The sequence below is a fragment of the Chiloscyllium plagiosum genome, unplaced genomic scaffold (assembly GCF_037043375.1).
Source record: "Chiloscyllium plagiosum isolate Xiang-an unplaced genomic scaffold, Cpla_swu_hap1 HiC_scaffold_1, whole genome shotgun sequence".
Lineage (NCBI taxonomy): Eukaryota > Metazoa > Chordata > Chondrichthyes > Orectolobiformes > Hemiscylliidae > Chiloscyllium > Chiloscyllium plagiosum.
Window position 1 is genome coordinate 27,820,618 of NW_028270139.1, and position 27,968 is coordinate 27,848,585.

Consider the following 27,968-nt stretch of genomic DNA (forward strand, 5'->3'; position numbering starts at 1 on the left):
ATTTCCTTTTTCATTGAGACAGTAATGTTGAGTGAAGCATTGTTAACTTGTATCCCTTTTATATATATATGTCAGGACTTCATGACCTGGGCAGATGATGCTAAGGAGGAAGGCTTTGTCCTCGTATCTTTTGGAGCCGGTGTGAAGTATCTGTCCGATGATGTTGCACACAAGCTGGCAGGAGCTCTGGCACGGCTTCCTCAGAAAGTAGTGTGGAGGTATGTACGTAATAGGTGACATGGAGGGTGAGTGTTGGTGAAAGAAAACACCGTGCAACTGTTCTTCAACAGATTGGAACATTTCAAATGATAAAAGCAGTTTTCAGTTTAAAATGCAAATAATGAACAGTATCAAGTAAATTAAGGTAATTTTGTCATTTATAAATTAAAACATAATGATGAAAAATTTACTTAATTGTAGAGTGATTTAAATTGACTGGTTTATTTCTATTCAAAAAGAATACAATGCAAACTCTTGTGTATTGACACTAGGGTTATCTTGGTCTAAAGGTTATGCCTCTAAGCACAAACAGATCAAAAATTTTCTTAAAAGCAATTTAATTCTGTTTGCACTGCTAAATGTGTTGCTTGGGGATTTTGATTGACTGGCTAGAGTAGAAATGAGGAGAAAGTGAGGTCTGCAGATGCTGGAGATCAGAGCTGAAAATATGTTGCTGGAAAAGCGCAGCAGGTCAGGCAGCATCCAGGCAACAGGAGAATCGACATTTCGGGCATAAGCCCTTCTTCAGGAATGAATTGACCCTGCAAATGATGGTCCTCATTTTAAATGACTGCCAGAAAATGCAGTCATTTTTATATAAAACCTATTTTCACGTTTTGCAAAGTTACAAGTGAACTATTGTTCAATAACTTCTAGGATTCTCAAGAATATCTGAATCCAACTTTTAACAGACTTGCAAAAATTACCAACTTTTAGGTTTGTATCATTGAATGTAATTCCTGTTATAAATGTTTGCTTTTCATAGGGCGAAGATAGTGACTGAAACATGGCCTAGATTTTTTGATTGCCATCAGAACAGATTTTAATGCTTGTAGTTCTCTTTAGGATTATTCATTTATCTGTTAATCAATGTTCTGTCCAGAATTCTAAATGTGGCCTACCCTGAATGCTATTGGAAGAAATTAAGGAGAAATTCATTTAGTTAGCAAAGTTGTTCCGTGCTAAGAAATACATTTTTAAAATTATATTTGCCTCCAGTATTTCAGAAGTTCAATCATAGAATTGTAGAATCCCTACAACACGGAAACAGGCCATTTGGCCCATGAGTCTGCACTGACCCTCTGAAGAGCATACCATCCAGATCCAGCCCCCAACCTATTCCCATAACTGCAAATTTACCATGGCTAATTCACCCAGCATGCTCATTCCTAGTCACTACGTGGCAATTTAGCAAGGCTAATCCACCTCACCAGCACGTCTTTGGACTATGGGAGAAAACAAGAGTATCTGGCAGAAACTTATGCAGACTCAGGGACAACATGCAAAAATCCACATGGACAGTTACCCAAGGCTGGAATCAAACCCAGGTTCCTGGGTTTAATTGTTATAAGTTCCCAAAGTCACTTTGACAGTCAATGCAAAATGGTAAGTGAGAGGATAGGGTGATAGCTGGTTAAAGGAAAGAAAGTGCCGTTTGAATGAGGTTATGTTGCTAGTTGGGTTGGGTGGATAGAAGGCCGTGTAATTCGATACCTCTGTTTAGGATAGTGTGCAAGTGGGGGGGCAAGGGTCAAGACATCCAGAGGTGTCAGACCTGGAATGTGGTGTGGGGTTGTGCAGTGTTGGGGTGGACATGTATTGTCTGGAGGTGTTGGCTGGTCTCTGGTTTGGCGGTGCCAGGAGTTAGGGTTCTTGACCCTGGCGAGGCCAGGTAGTTGTGTGGTCTGGGGAGCACATTACATCAGGCCAAGCAGGTGGATTGTTGTTACATTGGGCAGTGGAGGGGAGTGGTGACGTTTATGGAGGTTTGGAGAGATGTGGGGATGTTGGGGCCATCATTCTTGAGAAGCTTGTCAGGAGAAGTTAGTGGTGTGTTCGGGGATTTACTTGGACAATTATCCAAAAAATTGTAGGAGGTTTTTAGTCTCCTAACATTTCCTAGACAACTAGTAAATTCGGATCGGAACTCTACGGAGAAAGTCTCTAAAAGTCAGATTTCTGAGAGTTCCAGATGCATGAGAATTGCTCCAAGAAAATCTCTTAATTACTGTCTTTACGATGAGAATGTTAATAAAATTATTTGAAGATAAAACATTTAATGGTTTAAAGAAAAAAAAATGGTAGCAGCTTGTATTTATATGCCACTTTCAACATAGTTAATCAGTTTGGATTTTATAAATATGATAAATGGATGCCTCATGGAATTGGAGACCCATAAGTTGAAAGAGAATGGCGAGAGATTGGAATGTTCTATTAAGGGACTGAAAGCTTTGCCAACATTGGTCCAGTAAAAAGAAGAATGCAGGCAAATAATACTAGGGGCATTGAGCAAGACTAGACAACATTACAGATGTAGGGAGGCATGCAGGGCAATGGTTTTGACAGAATAGGTTATGAATAGAAAGCCAAAGCAAATATCTAAGGATGAAGGTTGTGGAAAAGGAAGATTCAATATGGGGCAGTTGTAAGACAGGTTTATTAAGATTCATTTAATTTCAGATTATTAAATTTCAGATGTTTTAAGTTTGTGTAATTGAAGTACAAAATGCCTGTTGAAATAATTGTTGATGACAAAGCATAAAAGTTTTGTCAAAGTTTGTAGAGGTGGAAATAAGTGTTCTTGGCGATTGAACATTTTGTATGGATCTAGATTTGTACTCCAGTTACCTGTCTCTTCATGGTCAACGTTGAATAGTGAGATCAACAGTGAACCTGACTCTCCTTTTGTAAATTTACTTGAAAATTAACTGTGGTGCTGGAAACTTCATTGTTCTGAAAAGTACAACTACACTGTCCATCTTTCCATAGTTTTTAGGAGAAAGTTCTCTTTACACTGAACATTAAAACTGTGTGTTCAGGTATAGATAAAGTGCTAGTGAAAAGTGGGATCTTTTTGTTTCTATGTACAGTCAATACCAATCACCATACTGTGGGTTTCATTGATATTCACTTGCCTTATTTATATTTTATTTGTTGTGTAACGGATATTCCAGGTTACTTCAATTTCAAGATTGGAATTTAAGCTGCCATAAAGTTAATTGGTTGCTTAATAATTCTATGTAAACCTGATGAGTCAGAGTGTATGCCCTTTTCTTGTATGTTTAAGACTTAAAATGACTGGAGATGATATCTGATTCAATAATTTTATTATTACAGTTTCTAAATGCATTTTAGCAACTTTACTTTGGTTTACTTTGGTATTTCTAGTTTCAGGAGAAAGTGAGGACTGCAGATGCTGGAGATCAGAGCTGAAAATGTGTTGCTAGAACACATTCCTGAAGAAGGGCTGATGCCCGAAACGTCGATTCTCCTGTTCCTTGGGTGCTGCCTGACCTGCTGCGCTGTTCCAGCAACACATTTTCAGCTATTTCTAGTTTCATTGTAGCACATACTATGCTATCTTATTAAATATAACATTGAAAATGCTTTGGTACTATTTGTACATTTTGCTGTTAACTTTATTTTAAGTATGCCCTCTACTTATTATGAAATGTTACACAATTTATTCATATGGGAAATTAATCATGTGTAGACTGTTTATATAATATAATTTGCTAATTTAGTCAGATCCAATCCAGGTTAATCCTTATAAGTTATATAGGTCAGTGTGTAGGTTCCAAGGTTTATTAAAGTTGTACAAGAGAAATGCCTGAGAGTGGCAAAATTGATGTTAGAAGGCACAGTTATCGATCACTTGTTTCTTCCAGATGGTTCCATTCTTTTTATGTGACAGTATATCTTTTCTGTTCATTCAGTTCTCCAGACCTATTATCAATCCTTGATTAAGGTCTGTCGTAGGCATATCATGTAATGGTTGTATTACATGCCCATAAGCCTCTGGAAAAGATGGGTATTTTACTTTGAAAAGGTAACATGGAATATGGAAGGTTTACTGTGACAAAATGAACTTTTGAATTCAGGTGCTTTTTTTCAATGCTTTAGTTTTATTTTTGTGGTCTGAACACATTGCCATTATTTAAATTTGAATAGCTTTTGAGAAAAGAACCTTGAATTCAACATTATTATATATTTGCTGACCCCCATGAAAATGGGGCTACAAATGAAGACATTTTAGATGCTCTTGCCTCAACTGTTGATGACTTGTTAAGTACCTACATTGTGTGATGAATTGTTCAGTCATCAACCTGTTTGGTTGGAGAATAAAACATCAATACAATGGCTTGTAATAGGAAAATGTTGCCTTCATAAGTACAGATTTACACATTAGTCTGGTATGACCACTGAGGAAGAGGTTTTGCCCAGAAAAATGAAAGAACTCTGCCTTAAAAAGAATAGTCCTCTTGGATGAAGTGAGGCTATTTAATTTCACCTGCAAGATTATTGGTCACAGAGGCTTGACCACACATTTAAAATGAAAAATATTCAGGAAGTCTTCAGTCTCTAAACTCCATTGTACTCTCTCTCAACCAAGAGAGAAAATCCTTAAGCCCTGCAATGTTTCAACTGTCATCTTGCAAACTGTTTATAAAGCGACCTGTTTCTTTTAACTCTTGAAATGACCTAAGTGCTAACCTCAGAAATTCATCTGTTTGAGTCTGTAGCTGGTGTGCATGGTGATTGTTACAATTGCATTTCGGGTGTTCTGAAACATAAATGTTTATTCTTCTATTTTAAATTTGCAGAAATGCTTGTTTTGTCGCCCAGTAGTCAAGGCATTAAAATTTTCCCTCTGTAAAATGCATTGGTTAATTTAGTAGTGGAAAAGGGAGAAATTATCCTTTGTTTCTCCCCTTTACAATTCATAACAAAAATTTAAGCATGTAAGAAATGTGAGCAAGAGTAGACAAATACAACCAATTGAGTCCTGGCCACCATTAGTGCAGTCATACCTGATTTTAGCCCAACTTTTAAAAAACTTTTGTTAGCCTATTCTCCAAATAACTGAATCTCTGATGCAGCAGAAATTAGTCGATCTCAGCCTTGAGTTTTGACAACAATGGAGCTGTCACAATCCTTTCAATAAAGAAATTTCTTCTTTTTACAAATACTAACAAACAGTCCCTTCTCCTGACTTCCTCCATGTTTTTCCTGGACCAGGGCAAACAATTCTGTCTACTGTGTCAAGTTGCTTCAGAATCATGTATGTTGAGAGTGTGGATTGAATCTTGAAAGATAGAGGTTAAATTTAGACTTGGGTCTGTTGTAAAAGGAATTTGGAAGGACTCACACAGATGCTATAATTGCCCAGGGAATTATAATCTCCACCCTGAATTCTGCACATCTCTTAGCATTCCTTCCAGTGTTGAAGACTTGGGCTATGTATGCAAAGTTTATTCAGATAGTTGGTGTAAAAAAAGTTGCAAAACTTAACTGATTTTCCACCCCTCCAAATTCCATCATATAGTCAGTGATTGTCTCCTTTAAAATTCAGTGACATTAACATCATTGAGTCCCCATTATCAACATCTTGGAGGTTACCATTAACCATAAACTCAACTGAGCCAGTTGTGTAAGTACTGTGGATTTATCCTCAAACAGCTGCCCTTAATCTACATTCCCCAGTTCCTGCCTAATATTGTCAAATTATTCAAAACTTGGGAAGGCAAGGATTGCTCAGAGATAGTCAGCACAGATTTATTAGAGAAGGAGAATCTGTGTGATTAATTTGAGTTTTTTGAAAGGCTGACTAAATACATCGATTTTAGGGTATGCAGTCGATGTGGTTTGTGTGACCTCAATGAGATCTTTGACACAATCCCACTTGGAGGCTGGTCCAAAAGATAAGAGCCCATGGGATCCAAGGCAAGTTAGCAAACAACCCAAAATTAGCTTGCAAATGGGAGGCAAAGGGTGATAGTGGTGGGTTGTTTGTGATTGGAATCCATCTAGTTGGCATGGAAGAGTTGGACTGAAGGGTCTGTTTTTGTGCTGTATATCTCTATAACTCTGTGAATGTTGTCTGTGTGGACTTTACCAAGGCCTTTGACAAGGTCCCTCATAGCAGGCTGATGCAGAAGGTGAAGTCACATGAAATCCGTGGTGAGCTGCTAAGATAGATACAAAACTGGCTTGGTCATAGAAGACAGGAGAGAGAAGTGGTGAAAGGGTATTTTAGGAGAGCTGTGGATACTGAGGAGGATTGCCAGATGACACAGTAGGATACAGATAGGCTGGAGACTTGGGTGGAAAAATGGCAGATGAAATTTAATCTGGCTAAATGCGAGATGGTGCATTTTGGAAGGTATAATGTGGGAGGGAAGTATACAGTAAATGGCAGAACTTTGAGAATCATTAAATGCAGAGGGGTCTAGGCATTCAAGACCACAGTTCCCAGAAAGTGGTAACACCAGTGGATAAAGTAGTCAAGAAGGCATATAGTACGCTTGCCTTCACCTGTTGTGGCATAGAGAGTATAAAAATTGGAAGTCCTAATGCGGCTGTATAGAACTTTGTTTAGGTCACATTTGGAATATGGCCACACTACCAGTGATGTGGAGGCTTTGGCGACGGAACAGAAAAGGTTTACCAGGATGTTGCGTGGCTTGGAGGGTATTACCTATAAATAGAGATTGGACAAACTTGATTTCTTTTCACTTGAATTGGAGGCTGAGGGGTGACCTGATGGAAGAAAGTAGTAGTGGAGAGGCATAGGTAGAGTAATGGTCTTTTTTTCCCAGGGTAGAAATATCAGTTCCAAGGAGACACAGTTTTAAGGCAAAAGGGGGAAAGTTTAAAAGAGATGGGAGGTAAATTGTTTTACACAGAAGGCGCTAAGTACCTGGAATGTGCTGGTTGAGGAGGTGGCAGAAGCAGATACAGTAGCAATGTTAAAGATGCATCTTAACAGAGGGAATAGAGGGATACAGACTGTGTAGAGGCAAAATGTTTTTAGTTTAGAAAGATGTCGTGTGTTGGCGCAGGCTTGGTGGGCCAGAGGACTGCTTCCTGTGCTGTTCGTTGTTCTTTAATCCTGACCCTTTGGGAAATTATTGAAAAAAATTCTATCACTGATATTAGACTGTTCGTACCTGGCCTCCCCCTGCTGCCCTTCTTGAACAAAGGAACCATATTATCAATCTTCCAGTTAGCTGGCACATCACCTGTGGCTAGCAAAGTATTGAGTATCTCCACTGGGGCCCCAACAATTTCCTCTCCTGTCTCCCCTCGCAGCCTGGGTTACGTCTCATCAGGCCCTGTCAATTTATGCACCTTTATGCCCTACTAAAACATCCAATACCATCTTACTAGCTTAACGTGGTCTAGAACCTCATCATCGCAAATTAATTCCCTGGCTAAAATGTCTTTCTCCTTTGTGAATAAAGATGAGAAATATTCATTTATGACCTCTGGCTTCATGCACAGATTGCCCCTTTGGCCTCTAATAGGTCCCACTGTTCCCCTAATAATCCTCTTGCTCGCAATATACTTAAAATATCTTGGGGGTTTTTCTTAATTCAATCTGCCAAAGATGTTTTGTGGCTCCTCTTTACTGTCCTAATTTTTTTAAACAGCTCCCCTACACACATTTTAAAAGGCATTTCCTGTTTTTAATATGCTGCACCTAGCACATGCCTCCTCCTTTTTCTTTACCAAGCTCTTGCTATTCCTTGGTATCCAGGGTTCCTTGTACTGCTGCCCTTGCCCTTCACCCTTAGAGGAACATGCTGGCCCAGAATTCTCAATATCCTACTTTTAAAAGACTTCAATTTCCAAATGTAGACTGAGCTGCAAGTAGCTGTTTTTTCTCTAAAGGTATTAATATTGGCCGCCTTTTATTTATGCATTGTCCTTATCCTTTTCTATAATGAATTTAAAACTTGGAGTTATGGTCACTATTCCCAAAATGCTCACCCGCTGACACGTGAACAACTTGACCAGCATCATTTTATAGAATTAATCTAGCATGACTCTTTCTCTAGAAAGACCATTTATAGGCACAAAACGTTCTCCTGGATGCATTTCAAAAATTCCACCCTGTCTAATCTTTTCACACTAAGATGATTCGAATTAATGTTAGCAAAGCGACAATCCCTACAACTTTAACCCTATTTCACTCTCTTTTCCTGTGGTTTGCCTCTATATCTGCACTCCAATCTCTCTCTGGCTGTTGGGAGGTTGTAATATAATCTTTTTTTTACTTCTTAGCCCTATAGAGAAGGTCTCATTTGAAGTGCTGATTTTCTTATCAGTAATAAAAGTCCTTCACCTCTTTTTTACAATTGTGAGCAGCAAATATAGTAGACAAGATTGAAAGAAGTGCAGGTAAATTGCTGTTTCACCTGGAAGGCCTTGGATAGTGATGAGGGAGGAAATGAAGGGCAAGTGTTTCAACTTTTGCGATTTCATGGAAAGGTGTCATGGGGAGTGGAAGACTGGTGGGACACAGGGAATGGCTGGTAATGGTTTCCTGCTGGAGGTGGCAGAAATGCTGTCTTGTGATGGTGAGGCTGGTGGGTGGAAAGTGAGGACCAGGGCACTCTATTGTTGTGAGAGGGAAGGGGTGAGTGTAGAAATGCGGGAAATGGGTCAGGCATGGCAGAGGGCCTTATCAACTACTGTGGCAGGGAATCCTCAGTTAAGGAGAAAGGTGAGCATTCCTGAGCAGCCCCCCCCCCTCCCCCCCCCCCCCCCCCCCCGCAGTAGAAGGTCACATTTTCAGAACAGATGAAACAGAAACTAGGAGAATGGGATGGAGTTCTTGCAGGAAGCAGAGTGTGAGGATATATAGTTAAGTTAATTGTGAGAATTGGTGGGTTTATAATAGATATCAATGGTCACCTCATTCCTAGGAATGGAAACCAAAGAGGGGACGATTCAGAGATGGAGATGAGAGCAGGATGGAAATTTGAGTAAAATTGATAAATTCTTCTGATTCTTTTTCTTTTTCTTTCTGTCTCCCTCTTTGCTCCAGAAATACCACTCTTTCATAATTAATTTCAATTCTGATGAAAGGTCACTGGACTTGATATCAACTCTGTTTTTGTTTCTATTGATACTTTCAGCATTCTGTTACTATTCTAGATTTCCAGCATCTGCAATTCTTTGTGTTTATTTGATTGCATCTTGATTGGAATGGTGAGAAATCTGCTGCAAAAAAAACCTGCCTTTTAAGCATCTCAAATACTTTCTTCATTGAACCAAATATATTGCAGGCTTGCATTGTATTCACGTCTACACCCTGGGGAAAAGCAAATATATCCATAGAATTCCTCACCTTTTTAAGACCTAAATTCATTCTATCTTTTGTAATCTCAATTTTGTAATGTACCTTCTGTGTTTGCATGAGTATGAGAGTGGGTTTGGTTGTGTATCCAGTAGTGTAGGATAATGAATGTTTTCAGTCTTTAGAAACCTACAAGAGTAACTGATTACCAGTGGCATTCAGGATTATGGTGATGGGTAAGCAAAGGATATTGAAGTATTCAATTAATCATGATTGTGTTGAATGATGGAGCTACCTCAGTGGGCGGATTGGCCTGTTCCAGTTGTATGTTCCTATATTATTTGTTCCTGACAGTTACAGCCCTTGGGATTAGAAAACATTTTATTTATAAAAGAACACATGCAATTTTGTAGTCAGTTGAGGTGGAAAAGGAGAAAACATCCACTTTAGACATTTTTTAAAAAATGCTCACAGCGGGATGTGGGCATCACTGACTGGACTAGCATTTATTGCCCATCCCTAGTTATTCCTGGTGAGCAGTTGTCTTGAATCACTGCCGTAGGTAAGCTCTCAATGCTAATACATAGCTGTATGACTTCATCAGTTTCTTCACATAACTGCAGGTAATATATATTAAAAGTTGAAGCAAAGAAGCTGGGAGAAGTGAAGCAGAAAAGTAAAAGTGGTGGTAAATAGGGGATCTGAATGAAATTGGGCTGACTCCAAATTTGCTGATCCATAGCTGGCTCCTGTCTGGCTTGGTCTGTGAAACCCCTTCACTTGAGTTTGGTATGACAACAGAAGGAAAGAACTATTGAATTGTTGGTAGCATGATTTTAAGCAGAGTTGTGAAACAATTATATATTGTGAAAAATATAAATTAATTTTACTTGTGACCAATTTTATCTTGGTCCATTTCGAGAGAGGGTGCAGAAGGTAATTCATCAGTTTTATAAAGTGATGCTCAGTAAAGCCTGAGGCTTCATGTTGAGGACAAAGGAAGTCAATAGCAGATATAGTAAAACCGTTTCATAAGCTGGCAATGCAATATCACCATCTTCTGGTGGACATGGAGTATTTCTGTCACTGGACCTGACATTTTCTTTGTGAGTCACCTGAGTACATGCAGTTAAACTGTCTCTGCATGGAGAAAATATTCTACTTCTCCTTGCATATTTTATCAAGATTAAACCAATATGTTTAACTCGAAACTTGTTGACTAAACTACTTAGTTTGTTATAAGATTTTAAAAATATGGTTAGATAATTGATTTAAATATCCTATCTTTATTGCAAAAGTGGGTGGTACAACTAAGTTGGCTGGACACCTGGTTCACAAGAGCTTCCAACAGTGTGGGTACAATTCCTATCCAAATGGAACTTGTCATGAGCATTCCATCTTCTCAACTATCCCCCTCACCTGAGATGTGGTGACCCATAGGTTAAACCCACAAGCAATTATGTCCGAGAGAGCTGCTCTATGATTGCTGGCACTATAACGGCTTTACATTTTACCTTTATTGAAAACTTTACATTGAATTTACTGTTGTAAAGTATTGGTGGTGATATACTGCCATAATTAAAGGCGAAACTGGTTCTATCACCACCAGATGAATTAACTAATGCTATTGCTAAGGCTGACCATTCCACAATCCTTGTTGAGGCAAAGTTCCTTTTTTCACACTAAGAACACCCTCCATTTATATTGTGTGCTGGGAGCACTAGGCTAAATGCATTAAGTTCAAAACACAGCAGCTCAAAAGTCAGCATCCATAAGGCACTATGGGTCATCAGCAGAGTGATTTATTCCTCCATCTGTAATCTCTCAATCCAGTATATCCCTCACTCCGTCATGACCTGTTCTCTAGGAGTCCAACCCAATGAGGAGTATAGTGCCACATGCCAGAAGTTAGCACTAAATGTATACCCTGGAGAACTTGGAACACAAGGTAACATGCTTGATGATCAACAATTAAATAAGGGGAGTTGATTCCAACAACATTCCTATTCTCAATGAGAATGTTGGGTCCCAAAGTATGAGGCTGAAGTAGTTGCCGAGTGGTGTCTCCAGCTCTGCTTCTTCCCAATGTTGCACATGCTAGTTTTCAATCAATTTGATTCACTTTTCATATCAGGAAGTGGCTGTCCATAACTAACACATCTCTGGACTCCAACTACATTTTATTTAAGATGAGTAAAGATGGCTAGCTTGGGAGCATAAGTAGTGTTTCCGGCTAATAGAACGTAGAATACAGCGCAGAACAGGCCCTACAGCCCTTGCGCTGAACTATGAACTAATCTAAGCTCATTCCCCTACACTATCCCATCATCATCCATTTGCTTATCCAAAGATTGTTTAAATCTCCCTTATGTGGCTGAGTTAACTACATTGGCAGGCAGGGTATTCCATGCCCTTAACACTCTGAGTAAAGAACCTGCCTCTGACATCACCTCTAATTTATTGCCCCTCAATTTGTAGCTATGCCCCCTCGTACAAGCTGACATCATCATCCTAGGAAAAAGACTTCCACTGTGTACCCTATCTAATCCTCTGTTCATCTTGTATGTCTCTATCAGCTCCCCTCTTAGCTGCTGCCTTTCCAATGAAAACGGCATGGTATGAGCAGCTTGGTGGCTCAGTTGGTAGCACTGCAGCCTCACAGCACCAGGGTCCCAGGTTCAATTCCAGCCCTGGGTGACTGTCTGTGTGGAGTTTGCACATTTTCCCCGTGTCTGTGTGGGTTTCCTCTGGGTGCTCTGGTTTCCTCCCACAGTCCAAATATGTACAGGTCAGGTGAATTGGCCATGTTAAATTGCCCATAGTGTTAGGTGTATTAGTCAGAGGGAAATGGGTCTGGGTGGGTGTGCTTCAGCGGGTCGATGTGGACTTGTTGAGCCGAAGGACTGTTTCCACGCTGTAAGTAATCTAATCCAATCAACAGACCAAAGTGTCTCAGCCTTTCTTCATAAGATCTTCTCTCCAGACCAGGCAACATCCTGGTAAATCTCCTCTGCACCTTTTCCAATGCTTCCACATCCTTCCTGTAATGGGGTGACCAGAACAGTACACAGTACTCCAAGTGAGGCTGCACTAGTGTTTTGTATAGTTGCAGCATGACAATACAGCTCTGGAACTCAATCCCTCTACCAATAAAACCTAACGCACTGTATGCTACCTTAACAGCGCTATCAACCTGGGTGGCAACTCTCAGGGATCTATGTACATGGACTCCAAGATCCCTCTGCACATCCACACTACCAAGAATCTTTCCATTGACCCAGTATTCTGCCTTCCTGTTATTCTTCCCAAAGTGAATCACCTCACATTTATCTGCATTGAACTCCATTTGCCACACCTCAGCCCAATTCTGCAGTTTATCCAAGTCCCCCTGCAACCTGCAACGTTTTTCCACATTGTCGGCTACTCCACCAACTTAGTGTCATCTGCAAACTTACTAACCTATCTACCTATGCCTGCATCTTGATCATGTATAAAAATGACAAACAGCAATGATCCTCAAACAGATCCTTGTGCCACACCAGGCCTTCAGGCTGAATATTTTCCATCAACCACCATTCACTGCCTTCCTACAGAAAGCCAGTTTCTAATCCAAACTGCTAAATCACCCTCAATCCCATGCCTCTGCATTTTCTCCAACAGCCTACCATGTGGAACCTTATCAAAAGCTTTACTGAAGTCCATGTACAACGTGTCAAATGCCCTACCCTCACTGACATGCTTGGTCACCTTCTCAAAAAACTCAGTGAGGGTAGGGCATTTGACATGTTGTTCACCTGCCCTTGATGAAATCATGTTGACTATCTGCAATTAAATTGTTGCTTGCTAGATAATTATAAATCCTATCTTTTTTAATCCTTACCAAAACTTTTCCTACAACAGACGTACAGCTAAGAAGCACTTCTGTTAATAAGAGGAAAATGTCCCACAAACATTTAAAACAACGCAGAATGGATTGAATACAGCTAGCAGTCCATCTGAATCATCAGCAAAACTATGAATGGTATTGTAGACTTGACCATCAAGTGGCATGGTTATCAGTAATTTGTTTGCTCAGTTTTGGTTCAGCCAGATATATTCCAAACTTTATTGCTGTCTTCATCCAAACATTAATAAAAGAACTCCATTCCGAAGGGTAACTGTCATGTCATAGCAGCATTGACTAAATTAGCAATAAAAAGCTCTAATAAAATTGAAATCCATTCAAATGAGGGCTAGATACCTATTGGCTGAAATCAAACCTAGTATCCACAATTGATGTGGTGGTTGAAAGCCAATAATCTCAGCTGCAGGGAATACCTGAAGAGGTTCTTCAGGCAAATGTAATTTGCGTAATATCTTCAGTTGCTTTGTCAGTAATCTTTCCTCTATGCTAAACTAATTTGCATATTAGTGTAAATGTGTATCATTTGCAACTCATCAGGAAACTGAAACCATCTGTTTCAGGCTGCAACAAGACCTGGGAAACATTCAAGTTTGGGCTGATGACATTAGTAAGTCATAGTCCTGCAACACCAGTGCCAGATGATAACCATTTCCAGCAAGCGATAGGGAATCTAGCTGTGTCCCTGTGATATTTAATAACATTACAATCATTGAATTCCCCACCGTCCTGAGGGCTGCATTGGCCAGAGTCTTAACTAAAAGAAGAACACAAGTGCTGTGGCTACAAAGGCAGCTCATATATCACAATTGTGGTATGTGACTCTGAATCAAACATGCAATACCTTTCCAACATGTGCAAAACGCAAGTCAAAAGTGTGCTGGAATTGTGTCCACTTGCTTGGATGAGTGTAACTCTAACAGTTCATCCTCTAAAGAAGTCTGAGCATTCACAGAATAAACCAGGAATGTGTTCACCTGCACCCTCCAGTAGTAGAGACTTGCACATCAGTGCTATCTAGTGAACACATCATTGATACTTTGCAGCTGATTGACAAGAAACATCTGTGATCTGTGGCATTCGGAAGGCTGCTAAGCTCATGCAGAAGATATGTGATTGTTTCTGGCTATAAGTGACATGTTCAGCCTGCAGAGACACTCCTGGAACATTGAACAGGTGTGTCAAAGGCACTCTGTATTCTTCACAATAAGGTGGAGGTGTCTTTCAACATTCTCACTTCTATGATTGCTCTGGCATATGCTGACTGTGTATCTAAACAAAGGGTGACAGACACCTTGGAAATGCAATTCCAACAGACTCTTCAGTCAGACATCTGCTTGGACCTGCTCTTCAATGAATTGGCCGTCAAGCACCCATAGTAAGGAAACAGCAGTTGGATCTGCAGGGAAGGAGAGAAAAAGAAAGCATACTGAAAACACTAGTGGCATGGGTCTAAATCTTAAGTTATTACTTTTTATCAATTTATTTTCGCTTGCATAAACTACAGTGCTATAATATTTTCACTATAGAACCTGATTTAAGTCAGATCCATGTATCCAGTATCTTCAGACATTCTCAGGATGTAAGAAATTACAAATGTCAAATATTCTCATCTGACATAAGCACCCAAAGTTTTTTTCCCTCATCTGTCAGAGATTCGTGAATCGTGACTTTGAAGACTGCAGCCAAGGTGTTACATGTTTATGGAGGGAAAATGCCAGGGCCTGACATCCATACATGCTTTGACACTTCTCTCACTCATATGGTTTGTGAGAATACAGATCAGTATTGATTATATGCCTCTTTAGGAGATGATGTCCCATACATGAGGTTTATAAGGGAGCATAGTGGCATTCAAGGCTAAGAGATGGTGGAGTTGGCAGCTCATATGTTCACTGTTCCTCTGAGCATGGTGATATAGAGGTAAAAGCTACACAAAACACTGTCAATTAAAGGCTGTCATAGAGGATGTTCAAGAAAATCACGACCATGTTAGTCTCCACACAGTGAAGTGTTGGAGTGATGCAAATAAAAGAAGGGTCAAATGAGCTTTTTCGTGATAGCTCTTGAGGGAATGGACTGCAAAAATCATGCCATACCTTGATAGGTGATTTCAGAGCTATGTAGTTTTAGTCCTATGTAGAACAATTATGCATCGTTGGTTCAATAGAAGGTATTATTGGCACACTGACATAGTATAACATTAAATCAACAAGACAAAAAGTAAGGAACAGAAAACAAACAAGTTAGACATAATTTATGCTGTTAAGGGGCGACTGCCAGATGAGCGACTGGGTTGCATTATCAAATGAAGCTTGAAGCTGAACCCAGCTTAGTCATGCTTGAAGTGGATGGCAATAAAGTAGTCTCTGCATACGCCCCAATCTCTGAAACATTGCTCTGCCATTCTGTTGTTGATAGCCCTCATTATTCACCTGATCTTCAACCTCATTGTATTTCCCATAGAATGTTTTCACTGTCTTATATTGTCTACATTCAGGATATCCCTGGTTTATCAGCTCCAGTAGTAGATGCAAGAAACTCTGTCTGGACCAAAGTATAAAGCCCTGCTGACATGATTCAAACATTTTAACCTTGCCTTCAGTCTTATGGTCTGTTTCACTATATTCCTGGTGGAAGTATGAACAAGGTTGTACATTAGTTCTGAATGAAATCTATTCCTAATGAAGGGTTTTTGCCTGAATCACCAATTTTCCTCCTTGGATGCTACCTGACCTGCAGTGCTTTTCCAGTGCCACACTCTTGACTCTGATCTCCAGCATCTGTAGTCCTCATTTTCTCCTCCAGTAGTTCTGAATCAGCCTAAATGCTTCGTGGAGGTGCCATTGGGCCAGGCTTTGAGGGGATACCCCTTGACTCCCAACAGTCAACCCTATACAGAGAGTACTTTGGAATGAAATCTGAGATGTTCCAGAATGTTTTTTTATTCATTCATGGAATATGGGCAGTGCTGGCTGACTGGTATTTATTGCCTGTCCCTAGTTGTTCTTGAGAATGTGGTGATGAGCTGCTTCCTTGACCTGCTGCTGTCCATGTGCTATAGATAGACCCACAGTACCATTTGGGAGAGAGTTCCAGGTTTTTAATCTTCTGTAACAGTGTTGTTCCAAAATTTGAGAATAACAGCAGTGAAGCCTATATTCACCATTGCTCTTTCTTTCCTTGGTAAATATGTCCTGCTGCTTCCCTCTGAAGATTGCATGGCACCTCTGGAGATTATGTTGTAGCTGGGCTTGAAGTTTTTGTCCCTACTATCTCCTCTTCCTGTTCCTTCCCAGTAAAAGCAAGGCCAAAAGGAAGGAAGGAAGGGAGGAAAGAAGGCAGGCATGGCATCTGACATTTTAGCTCTGTCAAACATAATCTGTTGGGAAAAGTTTGATCACATAGCGATGTTGAAGAGATGCCTGAGCCTTGATAATCTAGTTGAATGACATGCCCTCACACAGGATAGTATGGAGGCTTCCCAAGGAGGTTGGCATAATGGCTCAATAAAAAGCTCTGAAGTATGCGAGTTTGCTAATTGCATACGAGCAAACTGTACTGTTGTGTTCCAGTTGTGATTAGGCTTCTGCCAATAGTGTTTTAGTACACAAGGTTTTTATTGACAAGACAGAGTTTGCCTGCCTCTAACTTGGACTGAACACCTTGTGTGCTAAAAAGCAGGCTCAGACAGACCAGATCCTAGCTCTAAGTCAGTGGTAAAAGTACCATATAAATGCATACAATGTCTGGCTGTGTCTGTGCAAAATGACTTGCCACAAGTGTGCAGATCTATGCTGGTCTTCAACGGCATTGTAAATGCAGGAAACTATCAAGTTGTGAAAAAGTGAGGCTGACACCAAGTCTGATGATATGAATCTCGTGCCTTGCTGATAAAAAACCGAAAGAACAGCAGATGCTGTAAATCTGAGTTCCATGATACTTATTTGGATGTAGGGTCCAGAATGAGTATGCCTGTTGACTGTTGAAGAACCTTGTGTCTCATCTAAAGAGAAGCTGGCACAGATTTTCTACAAGGTGCAGTGCATGCTGATAGGTGCAGATACTTGTTTAAATAGTTAAGTTTTTGCACACTAAATTGTGGAGAGAAAGATTGAATGTATGGTATTATTACTGATAAGCTCATTTTTGTGTATTTGCATATCAACAAATGGAAAGACTCTGAGTTCACTAAGATACAAATGTGAAATTCTTTGAAGTTTTCTTTTCACTGCAAGTACAAGAATTTTCCTTTGTATGCAGTATGACAAATTCATATCATTTGTTTTTCTAGGTATTCTGGAAAGAAGCCTGTCAATTTGGGAAATAATACAAAGCTTGTGGAATGGATGCCCCAAAATGATTTACTTGGTGAGTGAATCAGGAAAAGGCTGGGTGTTTGGGAGACATTCATGTAGGACATAAATGCTGGTATTGCCCTTATTGGGATAAAGGCCTCTTTCTACACTTTTTAACTATTTCACTTCTAAATCACTTCTTTGGCTTTGAGGAGCTTTGGAACAGCTGATGCTTATGTAAGATGTTACAGAAATTTGTTACAGCAAAGACTGTTTATATATCCAATTTCTTTTGGAAAGTATTTACTAATGCTTTCGCATCCTTTCAGGCAGTGTGTACAAGTTTTCTAATGAGATACGTTCTTTATTTCATATTACAGCTTTCCCAATGAATCTTGAATCTGTTACTGGCCCTTAAATTACAAACGGTTTCTGGTAGTTTATTCTGTTGGAGCTCTTTATGAATTTCAACAGCTTTATCTGATCTTATTGTAACTTTCTCTCTGTTAAGAGCAAGGTCAGCTTCTCTAATCTCTTCACATAATTGAAGTCCTATTACCCTGGTACTATCCAGTAAAAATCCATGTGTGTACTCTCCAAGACCTTAACAGTCAAAACTGTGGTGCTGAGAATTTGATGCAGTGCACCAACTGGTGTTGACAGTGATTTATCAAAAAGTTGCTTACTTTTTTATTGTATGCATTCATTTATAAAAGTCAAGGATTCCGTGGGTTTTCAATAAGGTGTTCAGATAAACCTGTGAATGTTTGTCTTCCTGAAATCCCTTTAAAATTGTGTCATTTAGTTTGTATTGTCTGTCCTTATCTTATCACCAAAATACGCCACTCCATGTTTCTATGTTAAATTGCATCTGTCATATGTCTGCCCATTTAACTGCTGTAGTGGTAATGTTCTGGAATAGTAAACCACTCTAAAGGGGAGATGGGTTCAAATCCAACCATGGCAGATGGTGAAATTTGAATTCAATAATTTAAAAAAAAGTAAAAGCTAGTCTAATTGCACCTATGTAGTCATTTTTAATTGTTGTAAAAACTCATCTTGTTCATACATGTCTTTAGGAAGGGAAATCTGCTGTCTTTAACTGGCCCAACTTGGTGTACATGACTCCAGGCGCACAGTGTTTGATACTTAATTAGCTCTCAAGGCCATTTCAGAGGGCAGTCATTTTCAGGGAAACAAATATAAGCCTTGCCATTGAAACCGATATCCCGTACAAGAATGGAAGAAAAAAAACTTTTGTTACCTCAAAATGTTTAAATTATGAGGAGGAAAAAGTGAAGACTGCAGATGCTAGAGACCAGAATCTAAAAGTGTAGTGCTGGAAAAGCACAGGAATTCCTAATGAAGGGCTTATGCCTGCAATGTTAACACTTCTCCTCAGATGCTGCCTGTCCTGCTGTGCTTTTCCAGCACCACATCTTTTTACAATGTTCAAATTATGCCTAGTACACCAAGATATTAATAGACATCACAAAGACAAGTATCCTAATGTTGACTCCTTGATAGCTTCACTGTCCATTTCCTTCAGTTCTGGAAAAAAAGATTTAATATTGCTCTCTGCTTTCTGTTGCAAAGCAAGTATTTTCTATCTGCAATGTCGCTTTCCTCTAATTCCATATATGTCAATTGCACTGACAAGCCTATTGTGTGGTACATCTTCAAACATGTCCATATATCCAGGTGTTTTGGATTTATTGGTCAGGCTATTAAATTCCAAATGTATCTAAGCCCAATTACCTTTGCTTGATTTTAAAATCCTTTTCTCTATTACAAATGGTTTGTTTGTTGACAGTTGCATCATTCAGTTCAATTTGCAAAGTCTCAGATAACAATACCATTGCCAAATTCCACATCAACATCTGAGGGCAACCATTGACCAGAAACTGGACCAATCGTATCCATGTATGTCATTACTACTACATTAATGGGTATTCTACAACACATGGCACACTTGACTTCCTAAAGCCTATGATGTACATAACACAATTTGAGATCTGAATGGAATGTTCTCTTCCTTTGCAACTGCAACACTCGAAGTTGGGTGCAGTCCTCAAACAAGTCTGGCAGTTGACCTACCAAGTTAAACATTTACCAGCTCCATCATTTGCATGCACTGGCTACAGTATGGACTGTTCATGTAGCAGCAAGTAATCAAGGTAGCTTCAGTGACACCTTCCAAGTCCAAAACCGCCACCATATTCAAGGGCATGGGCAGTATGTGAATCAAGACAATATTCATTACCACCTTGACTGTCTATGCCTTCCTGCCTTGGGGACGCAAACAATTCTTCAGTCAGGTTTTTAAAAACTAAATTCCAAACCATATGGACTTATAAAGAATTTCCTGCACCTCCAGGTTGGTGATTATTGTCACAGCTCTGCTTTTTGTTGAGAACCTTAAACAAGGCATTAAAAGTCTCGTCAATACAGTAAACGTTTTTAAAACATGTGGTATGTTTCATTTTTAAGCCCTTACTTGGAACAATTCCATCAAATTATGTTAAGTGAATTTTTTTCAGAAATCTTGTTGGTTATTTCTGGCCTCAAGGTTACAATGAATTGTATGTAATGTGAGATAAAAGATGTAATGTGCAATGTGATTTCTCAGTTCAGCATTCCACACTGAAATTCCTTTTAACAATAAATTCACAGCCAACATTTACAGCAGTGTGGGTATTTTTCTGTAGGTAATTCTGTAGGGAAAGTTGGCATAGATTTTCATAGAATGTATGACCTACATATAGTTAGTCTTGGCATTAAGAGACAGTGATCAATTATTTTGGATTACAGGACATACAAAGTTAATATATAGGGAATAATTGCATCAAGGCTGACAGGATAGCAGAATTCCTCTTTTCCTTCCAACCTCTGCCTCTCAAAGTTACACCCCAACCTTTGATACATGTGGATGAATGGAACAGGCGCTTACCAAAACTATTTGGTAACGATGAGCACATACCTAAGGGCTCTTACATTGATAGTGCTGTTAAAGTCAGATAAATGATTCTTACTGTTTTCTGTAGCACCTTTTGGAATTGTGATCTGCATCAATGAAGCTAATGTCAATAAAGACTAATCTTCTCATTACTAAGCGGGGTGTGGGAGGGCAAGCTGGTTCTGCACGCTCCCACTTTGGTGCAACAATCACAACATAGGTGCCCTGAATCCATAGGACATCAATTTCTCAAGTTGACTTAGATCCTTTTTCTCTTCTGAATTTTCTGGCTGAATTTTCAGTGGTGTGCCAGATTTCCATAGGTTCCTTCAACTATCTAAATTCTACCTAGCCTAGCATACTTTGTGATATTGTCAAGAATTCAATTTCTTTAATAAAATTAATATGCAGCAATTTAGTAGGATATTTAGAAGCTAAGTAAAGCATTGCATTTGCAGAAGAATTCTGATTTTTTTTTTCTTCCGTAATTGGAGAAACAAATCCATTTAAATATGAAATCTCAAAGTCTACTTTTTTTGCCCACCCCATACCAGCAAAATGTTGTATTTATACAGAACTTTTAACATAGTAAACCATTCAAGGCACTTCACTGGAACCTTACCAAAGTTTCACGTCAGGCCAGGTGAAGAGGTGATAGGCAAATGATGAATAACTCGGCCAGTGATTTGTTTTGAGAGACAGAAAGCGTGCGAAGGACAATGAGACTTTGGGAAGGCTTATAAAATTGCATTGAATTATTAGCCTATACAGTGCCATCCTGGAATAAACAATGTGTATTGATCAATCGGCAGCATTTCTGTCACAGATGGCTTGTTCAGATCTTGGACAAGTCTTTTTTCTATTTTGTTTGGGTTTCTTTTCCTGAAGAAAACATACATTTCGTTAAATAGTTTTATGGTGTTTGCATCAAGTGTTATGTATGTTAAGTTGGATATATTGTATTGTTTTTGAAAATATTTACTTTTGAATTATATCATACTGACAACTAATAGATTTATTTGTGTGACAATAGGTCATCCAAACATCAGAGGATTTCTAAGCCATGGTGGTCTGAATGGTATCTTTGAAGCAATGTATCATGGTGTACCTGTAGTTGGGATCCCTCTTTTTGGTGACCACTATGATACAATGACCCGTGTGCATGCCAAAGGCATGGGCATCTCATTAAACTGGAAAACAATGACAGAGCATGATCTATATAATGCAATGTTGACAGTGATTACTGATCCACGGTAAGGGGATGATTTTTCTTCTTGCCAGTATATATTTTTAAAAGATACAGCTGGCTTTTGTTCCTGTAAAAGAAAAGGTGAACAAGAAAGTGTATGGAGATTTTAAAGTTAGTCATAACAGAATTTACAAATGTCTTTTTTTAAAAGTATGCAAAATAGAACACGTTTTTAGAATTTTTCTAAAATCTTTGGTTGCATGTTTGAAGAGTTTGAAAGTGATTTTCACGCAAGTTGCAAGGTGTAAAAGTGCTCTTTCACCAGAATAATGCTGCATATTGAATAGCAGCATGGTGGGGATGGGTTGCACAAAGGTAGTGACCTACCTTAAACTTAGGCACAGAAATGATCGATCCATGTATTTAAAGTTGTAAAAGTAATTCGATAGAATAAATACAGTGGAGCCATTTGCTCTGGAGCAATCCTGAAGCAAGGGATGTAAGATTAGAGCTATGGCATTTGAATGAAATCAGGATGCTCTTTCCTCACAAGGATGGATATGTGGAACTCTTTCATCGAAAGGTTCTAGTACACTGAGATGATTGAAATTTACTGTACTAAGGATGATGAATGCTTGCAATGCATTTCCCAGGGAGGAGATGATGTTCAACAAGATCAATATATTTTAGCAACTTGATTGACAGTTGTCTAGAAATGAATTGAGAAATTTGGTTCATATAACCCAATATAGAGGAGGCCAACTGGGGAGACAGGCCGCCTACTTGCGGAGCGATTCAGAGAGCACCTCTGGGCCACCCGGACGAACCAACCCAACCACCCTGTAGCACAGCATTTCAACTCCCCCTCCCACTCCACCGAGGATATGCAGGTCATTGGACTCATCCACCGCCAAACCACAACAACGCGACGGTCGGAGGAGGAGCGTCTTATCTTCCGACTGGGAACCCTCCAACCACAGGGGATGAACTTGGACTTCACCAGTTTCTTCATCCCCCCTCCCCCCACCTTGTCTCAGCCGAATCCCTCCAGCCCGGCACCACCTTCCTGACCTGCAGTCTTCTTCTTGACCTCTCCGCCTCCATCCTACTCCAACCTATCACCCTCACCTTGACCTCTTTCCACCTATCACATTTCCAACGCCCCTCCTCCAAGTCCCTCCTCCCTACCTTTTATCTTCTCCTGCTGAACACTCTCTGCTCATTCCTGAAGAAGGGCCTGTGCCCGAAACGTCGAATCTCCTGTTCCCTGGATGCTGCCTGACCTGCTGTGCTGTTCCAGCAATAAAGTTTCAACTTTGATCTCCAGCATCTGCAGACCTCACTTTCTCCTCCCAAAATCTGTAGTCAATACTCTGACTAATAAAGGAAAGCATACCAAACTCATCCTTCACTATCCTATATACCTGTGACTCCACTTTCAAGGAGCTATGAATCTGCACTCCAAGGTCTCTTTGTTCAGCAACACTCCCTAGGACCTTACCATTAAGTGTATAAGTCCTGCTAAGATTTGCTTTCCAAAATGCAGCACCTCGCACTTATCTGAGTTAAACTCCATTGCCACTTCTCAGCCCATTGGCCCATCTGGTCAAGATCCCATTGTAATCTGAGGGAACCTTCTTCGCTGTCCCCTACACCTCCAATTTTGGACTTGGATGATCCCAGATTGTTGTTTCTATTTACAACTTCTCTCTGGTCATTGCTGAGATTAATTTTCGTAAGAGATTGGAATGGCATTTGGGAGTGAAGTAACCCCGATATATTTCAAGTATTTGTTAGATAATTGCAAGTTTTCACTGATATTATACATTTTAATGGCTGTCAAACCTCTTGATGCAAAATGTTTTTTCTATTTTTGCTCTTAGTTACAAGCAACGTGCTGAACAGTTATCTCAGATTCATAGAGACCAGCCCGAGCATCCTGTGAGCCGAACTGTTTACTGGATTAACTACATTCTTCGTTACAGTGGAGCAGAACATCTTCGTGCTGCTGTTTATAATATCCGGTTCTATCAGTACTTCTTATTGGATGCAGTTCTGCTTGTTTCATTGAGCTTTTTTGTTGCATTCAAGGTAGTATTGTGGATAGTAAAGTTGATTGCCAAAAGGTTTTCATCTAAAATAGTGCACAGTAAAAGTAATGGACACTGCTACAATGGAATAGCAAATGGTAAACATCGGAAGAATGGTCACGTCAAACATGAAAAGAAAGTGAAATGAATAATATTGTCTATCCTCTAATACTGGAATATATTTAACAGTTAACTATACTGTTGGTATAATACCACCTGTGTAACACACTACTGACAGCATTTAGGAAAATAACTGTTAACGTTTTTCACCATTTAACCTCGTTTTGCCTAAAAATCCATGTGCTGACTAAAGGACCGATGAGCACAATTTAAAATGCAATATTGTATATCTGATTGTTGGCATTTCTGCACAAATTACTTTGGCACTGAAACTATAAGGGCCTTAATTCTTGGAACATTTTATTATGGATTTTTATAAATTGTTTTGCGATTTAAGTGTGTTGTGTGCCCCACTTTTTAAAAAAAAAGCAAAACGATGAAGGGTTTGATACTTGGGTAAAATTCATTAAGTTTGATTTGTTTTTTTTTGTTTGTTTTGGTGTTGACAGAAGATTATGTTAGCTAGGACTACATTGAATAATACACTAATCCAATTGTGATGGTGGTCTAGTCAATTATTGGACCCATACAAAGATGTTTTACTTGTTGATGCTGAATATTTTCCTTCTGATGAAAAACAGGGTGGTACGATCTGCTGAATACTAAAGGATTGAACGTGCTTTTTCACCATTCAAGATTTTTTAAAATAGGTTGGGCACAAATCCCGGTAACCCTTGCATGCAAATCCTTCACAAAATCAGTCAGCATGAAGTTTAATCATCTTGTCAAGTAGTGCTCAGTGACTACATAATTATCACCTTTTAGTCTTTTTGAACTTAATTACAGATTGTGGAGTTGATGAGGTACAAATAGATTGTGTATCTTAGAACGTGCTATTGTCATAATTCACAATTGAGAAATGAAGCACTGTTATTTAAAACATGAATGAAACAGCACGTTTTTAGGTGCACAATTTTTTTTTACTCTGTTAAGTGCTCTGCAAATCCCATTTAAAAATACTGCATTTGTGATAGGTGACAACATTTCTGACATCACATTTCACTGAGTTTTGGGTATATCACCTATTCTACAGAGTTTTTAAAATGTATATTAAAACATGAAATACAGCAGTAACATTATCCATCATCTGATTTTAGAATATACATTGAATAAAAGTGGTTTGAAAATTAATTTTTCAACTATATTAGGACGGCTTAGGTTCCATCATGAACGGACATTTTGGATATATGAACCAAGCTGAAGGTTTATATTCTCTTATTTCTGCTACCTCTTCTTGGTCTACTCTGTTTTGATGCATAACCTGTAAATGAGAAGGTCATATTTGCTGCACAAATGAAACAGCTCCATGTATTGTTGCCCATCACTTGCCAAAGTATTTTTACGTGGTCTTCATATTTTCCCATTAAAATATAGATGAATTGTATGTCAATGGCTGTTAATTTTCAATGATTTCATCTTGGCAGCTTGTTCTTTTGAACGTCTTTGGGGCACACAATTCACTGTTTTGTAACTACTCTACTTAATGTAGCCCAGTGTTGCTTCCTGTATCTGTCATAGTTTGTCTACAGTGTGATGTGTTTACTTGCAATATGTAATAGCCCTGCTGTGAGTGTAAATTTTATTTATTGTAATTAGAATTCACATGTCTGACTAAGAAAAGAGTATTCAATATCACTATTGCCTCCTTGATTTTTACTAATTTGTGACCCAAATAAGGATTGTAACTTACTTCTATCCCACTTGGAGCCACAGGTGACCACTGAATGTAGGAAAATAGACAGGAATATAAACAGCTAATAACTTTAAATAACTGAACAAGGGAAAGTTGATACAAAAATGTAATTACTTTTATTTCTGTTCAATACTGTCTGTGCAATACTGCCATGAAGTGGCCATTGAGAATGCAGTTAAATTGCTTTGGAAGGCAATGAGTAGTGGGGTGGTAACTATGTCCATCTTAACATGTACTGTATGCAGATATTTGTTTTAAAGTAAAATAACAGGTACAGTGTCTCCAGGCTGAAGAAAGTTGGGATAAGCCTAAAGCTGTGATAAAGTCGAGCAATAAGCACTGATTACATAGCCTGAAACCTTTTTTATGTATATATAAAAATGTAAATGTCTAATTACAGCTACAGTTTTAAATACATACACTGTTATCTGTTGTTGCAGGAAAGTTAAATAAATGCGAAACATTGATAATTGTGTGCATGCTTTACAATTGTTATAATTATACGTAGTTGCATGCTTTTATAACCCCAACGTTTTTGGAATATTTTATACTTTGCCATATTGCAACTTCACCTTGTATTCAAAAATGTAATGAGGCTTATCTTGAGTAGAATGATAATTTTCATGTAGTGCACAGAATTGAGCACAAAATCTGGTCTGCGCAATGATTTGTAGAGGTGTAGAATCACTTTGCTTTTATACTATGTGCCTTTATTTATAAACCCAAAGATTATGTAAGCCACCTTAACAATTGTTTCAACTTGCCTGGCCACCTTCAAGGAAGGATGTTTAAAGCCCTGGGCAAGAGTGCAAAGGAGATTTACGAGAATGGTGCAAGAAATGAGGGATTTTAGATAGGAGGAAAGATTAGGCTTACACCCAACATTTCACAAGCAGCAAAGATATTGGCCAGATCGATTTCGGTGAGTACTTAGAGATTCTTGGATGGCACGGTGGCTCAGTGGTTAACACTGCTGCCTCACAGCACCAGGAACTCTGGTTCGATTCCCCCGTCTCAGGCAACTGTCTGTGTAGCGTTTGCATTTTCTCCCCGTGTCTGCGTGGGTTTCCTCCCATAATCCAAATGATGTGTAGGTCAGGTGAATTGGCCATGCTAAATTGCCCAAAGTGTTAGGTGCATCAGTTGGGGTTAAATATAGGGTAGCGGAATGAGTCTGGGTGGTTACTCTTCGGAGTGTTGGTGTGGATTTGTTGGGACGAAGGGACTGTTTCCATACTGTAGGGAATCTAATATCAATTTAGACTATACTGGAATTTGAGCAGTGCTCAAAATTTCAATCTTCTGCCTCAGTGTGAGCACTGACTCTGATGGTTCCCATTCATAATCAAAGGTGAGCTGAGAATCTTGTAAGTGAGTATCAATAGACCTATTTGCATGTCTTGACATCTCACCTAATTACCTAATGTCTCACTGATATGAAATTTGCTGTTTTTTTGAGGTAATGATAGGGAAGCTAGATTGTAATAGTTCCCAACATGAAGGTCTGAGCAGGTTGCTAGCAGCTCTAGCTTGACCCATAGTTATTTTGGTCTCAACCCTGGGCAACATTCCAACATCTTAGGACAAGCTCCAGGGACAATGACCACCTGCATTGTTCACCCACAAAGGTTGCCATCGTAAATGTACCAGTCTCACCACATCATAATGCATTTCCAACTCTCAATACAGTTCTACCTCCACCACTTCATTTTGGAGTGCACTGACACCTTTCATGAAGAGTCATCTTGGTGCTCTTATGCTAACTTAGTACACTCAAATTTAATGCTTACTTTATTTATTGCATCTTTGCATCACTTTTTAGTGCAAGTACAAAGCTGACCTTGTCATGATTGCCAGCAGTGATCAGTCAAAGGGTTTGGAGATGTTGCTATATAGCAACATGCTACACTGATCACACCTAAAGTAGGTGATGGTGACAAGCACATTGGCTCATAACGGCCACGGTTCAAAATCTATGGGGAGTAGTACTCAGTTAAGGGTTGTTGTCATGCAGGTCCTCCACAGCATCTGATCTCAGCCCAAAGGCTTGTGTATGGTTAGTAGACCTCTTGGAACAGTCTGGTTTTATAAATTTACAGTCTAAACTGGGGCCACAGTCAGTCCTACAGACCCAGTACAATCAGTCAGAGGACTAGTAGCGGTGGGGGAAGTTGATGTTTCAAGTCTGGTATGAGTCTGGAAAGTTTTTTCAGAGGAGCTTAACACCACACTTATCTTTCCCCTCCAATGTCAGCCTGCCACAGAGACCATTCCTTCTGAGACACCTGACCAACTCTTCTATCACTCCTAACACCACTTCCCTTCCTCCTTAGCATCTTCCCATGTGATTGCAGAAGGTGCAACAGTTGCCCATTCATCTCCCACCTTATCATCCAAGGCCCTGAACGTTACTTTCA

General features: G+C 39.3%; 1 protein-coding gene across 2 annotated transcripts in view; it reads left to right on the plus strand.

Moving 5' to 3' along the window:
• The window catches only part of ugt8 (UDP glycosyltransferase 8), an 83,056-nt gene extending 57,036 nt beyond the window's left edge, over positions 1 to 26,020 (plus strand). For both annotated transcript variants that reach the window (XM_043696937.2, XM_043696927.2), the window contains exons 3-6: positions 76 to 218; positions 17,500 to 17,576; positions 21,493 to 21,712; positions 23,532 to 26,020. In XM_043696937.2, the coding sequence (XP_043552872.1) occupies positions 76 to 218; positions 17,500 to 17,576; positions 21,493 to 21,712; positions 23,532 to 23,886 (795 nt within the window). In that variant the 3' untranslated portion in view covers positions 23,887 to 26,020. The remainder of the gene's footprint in view (positions 1 to 75; positions 219 to 17,499; positions 17,577 to 21,492; positions 21,713 to 23,531) is intronic.
• Positions 26,021 to 27,968: the final 1,948 nt, after the last annotated feature.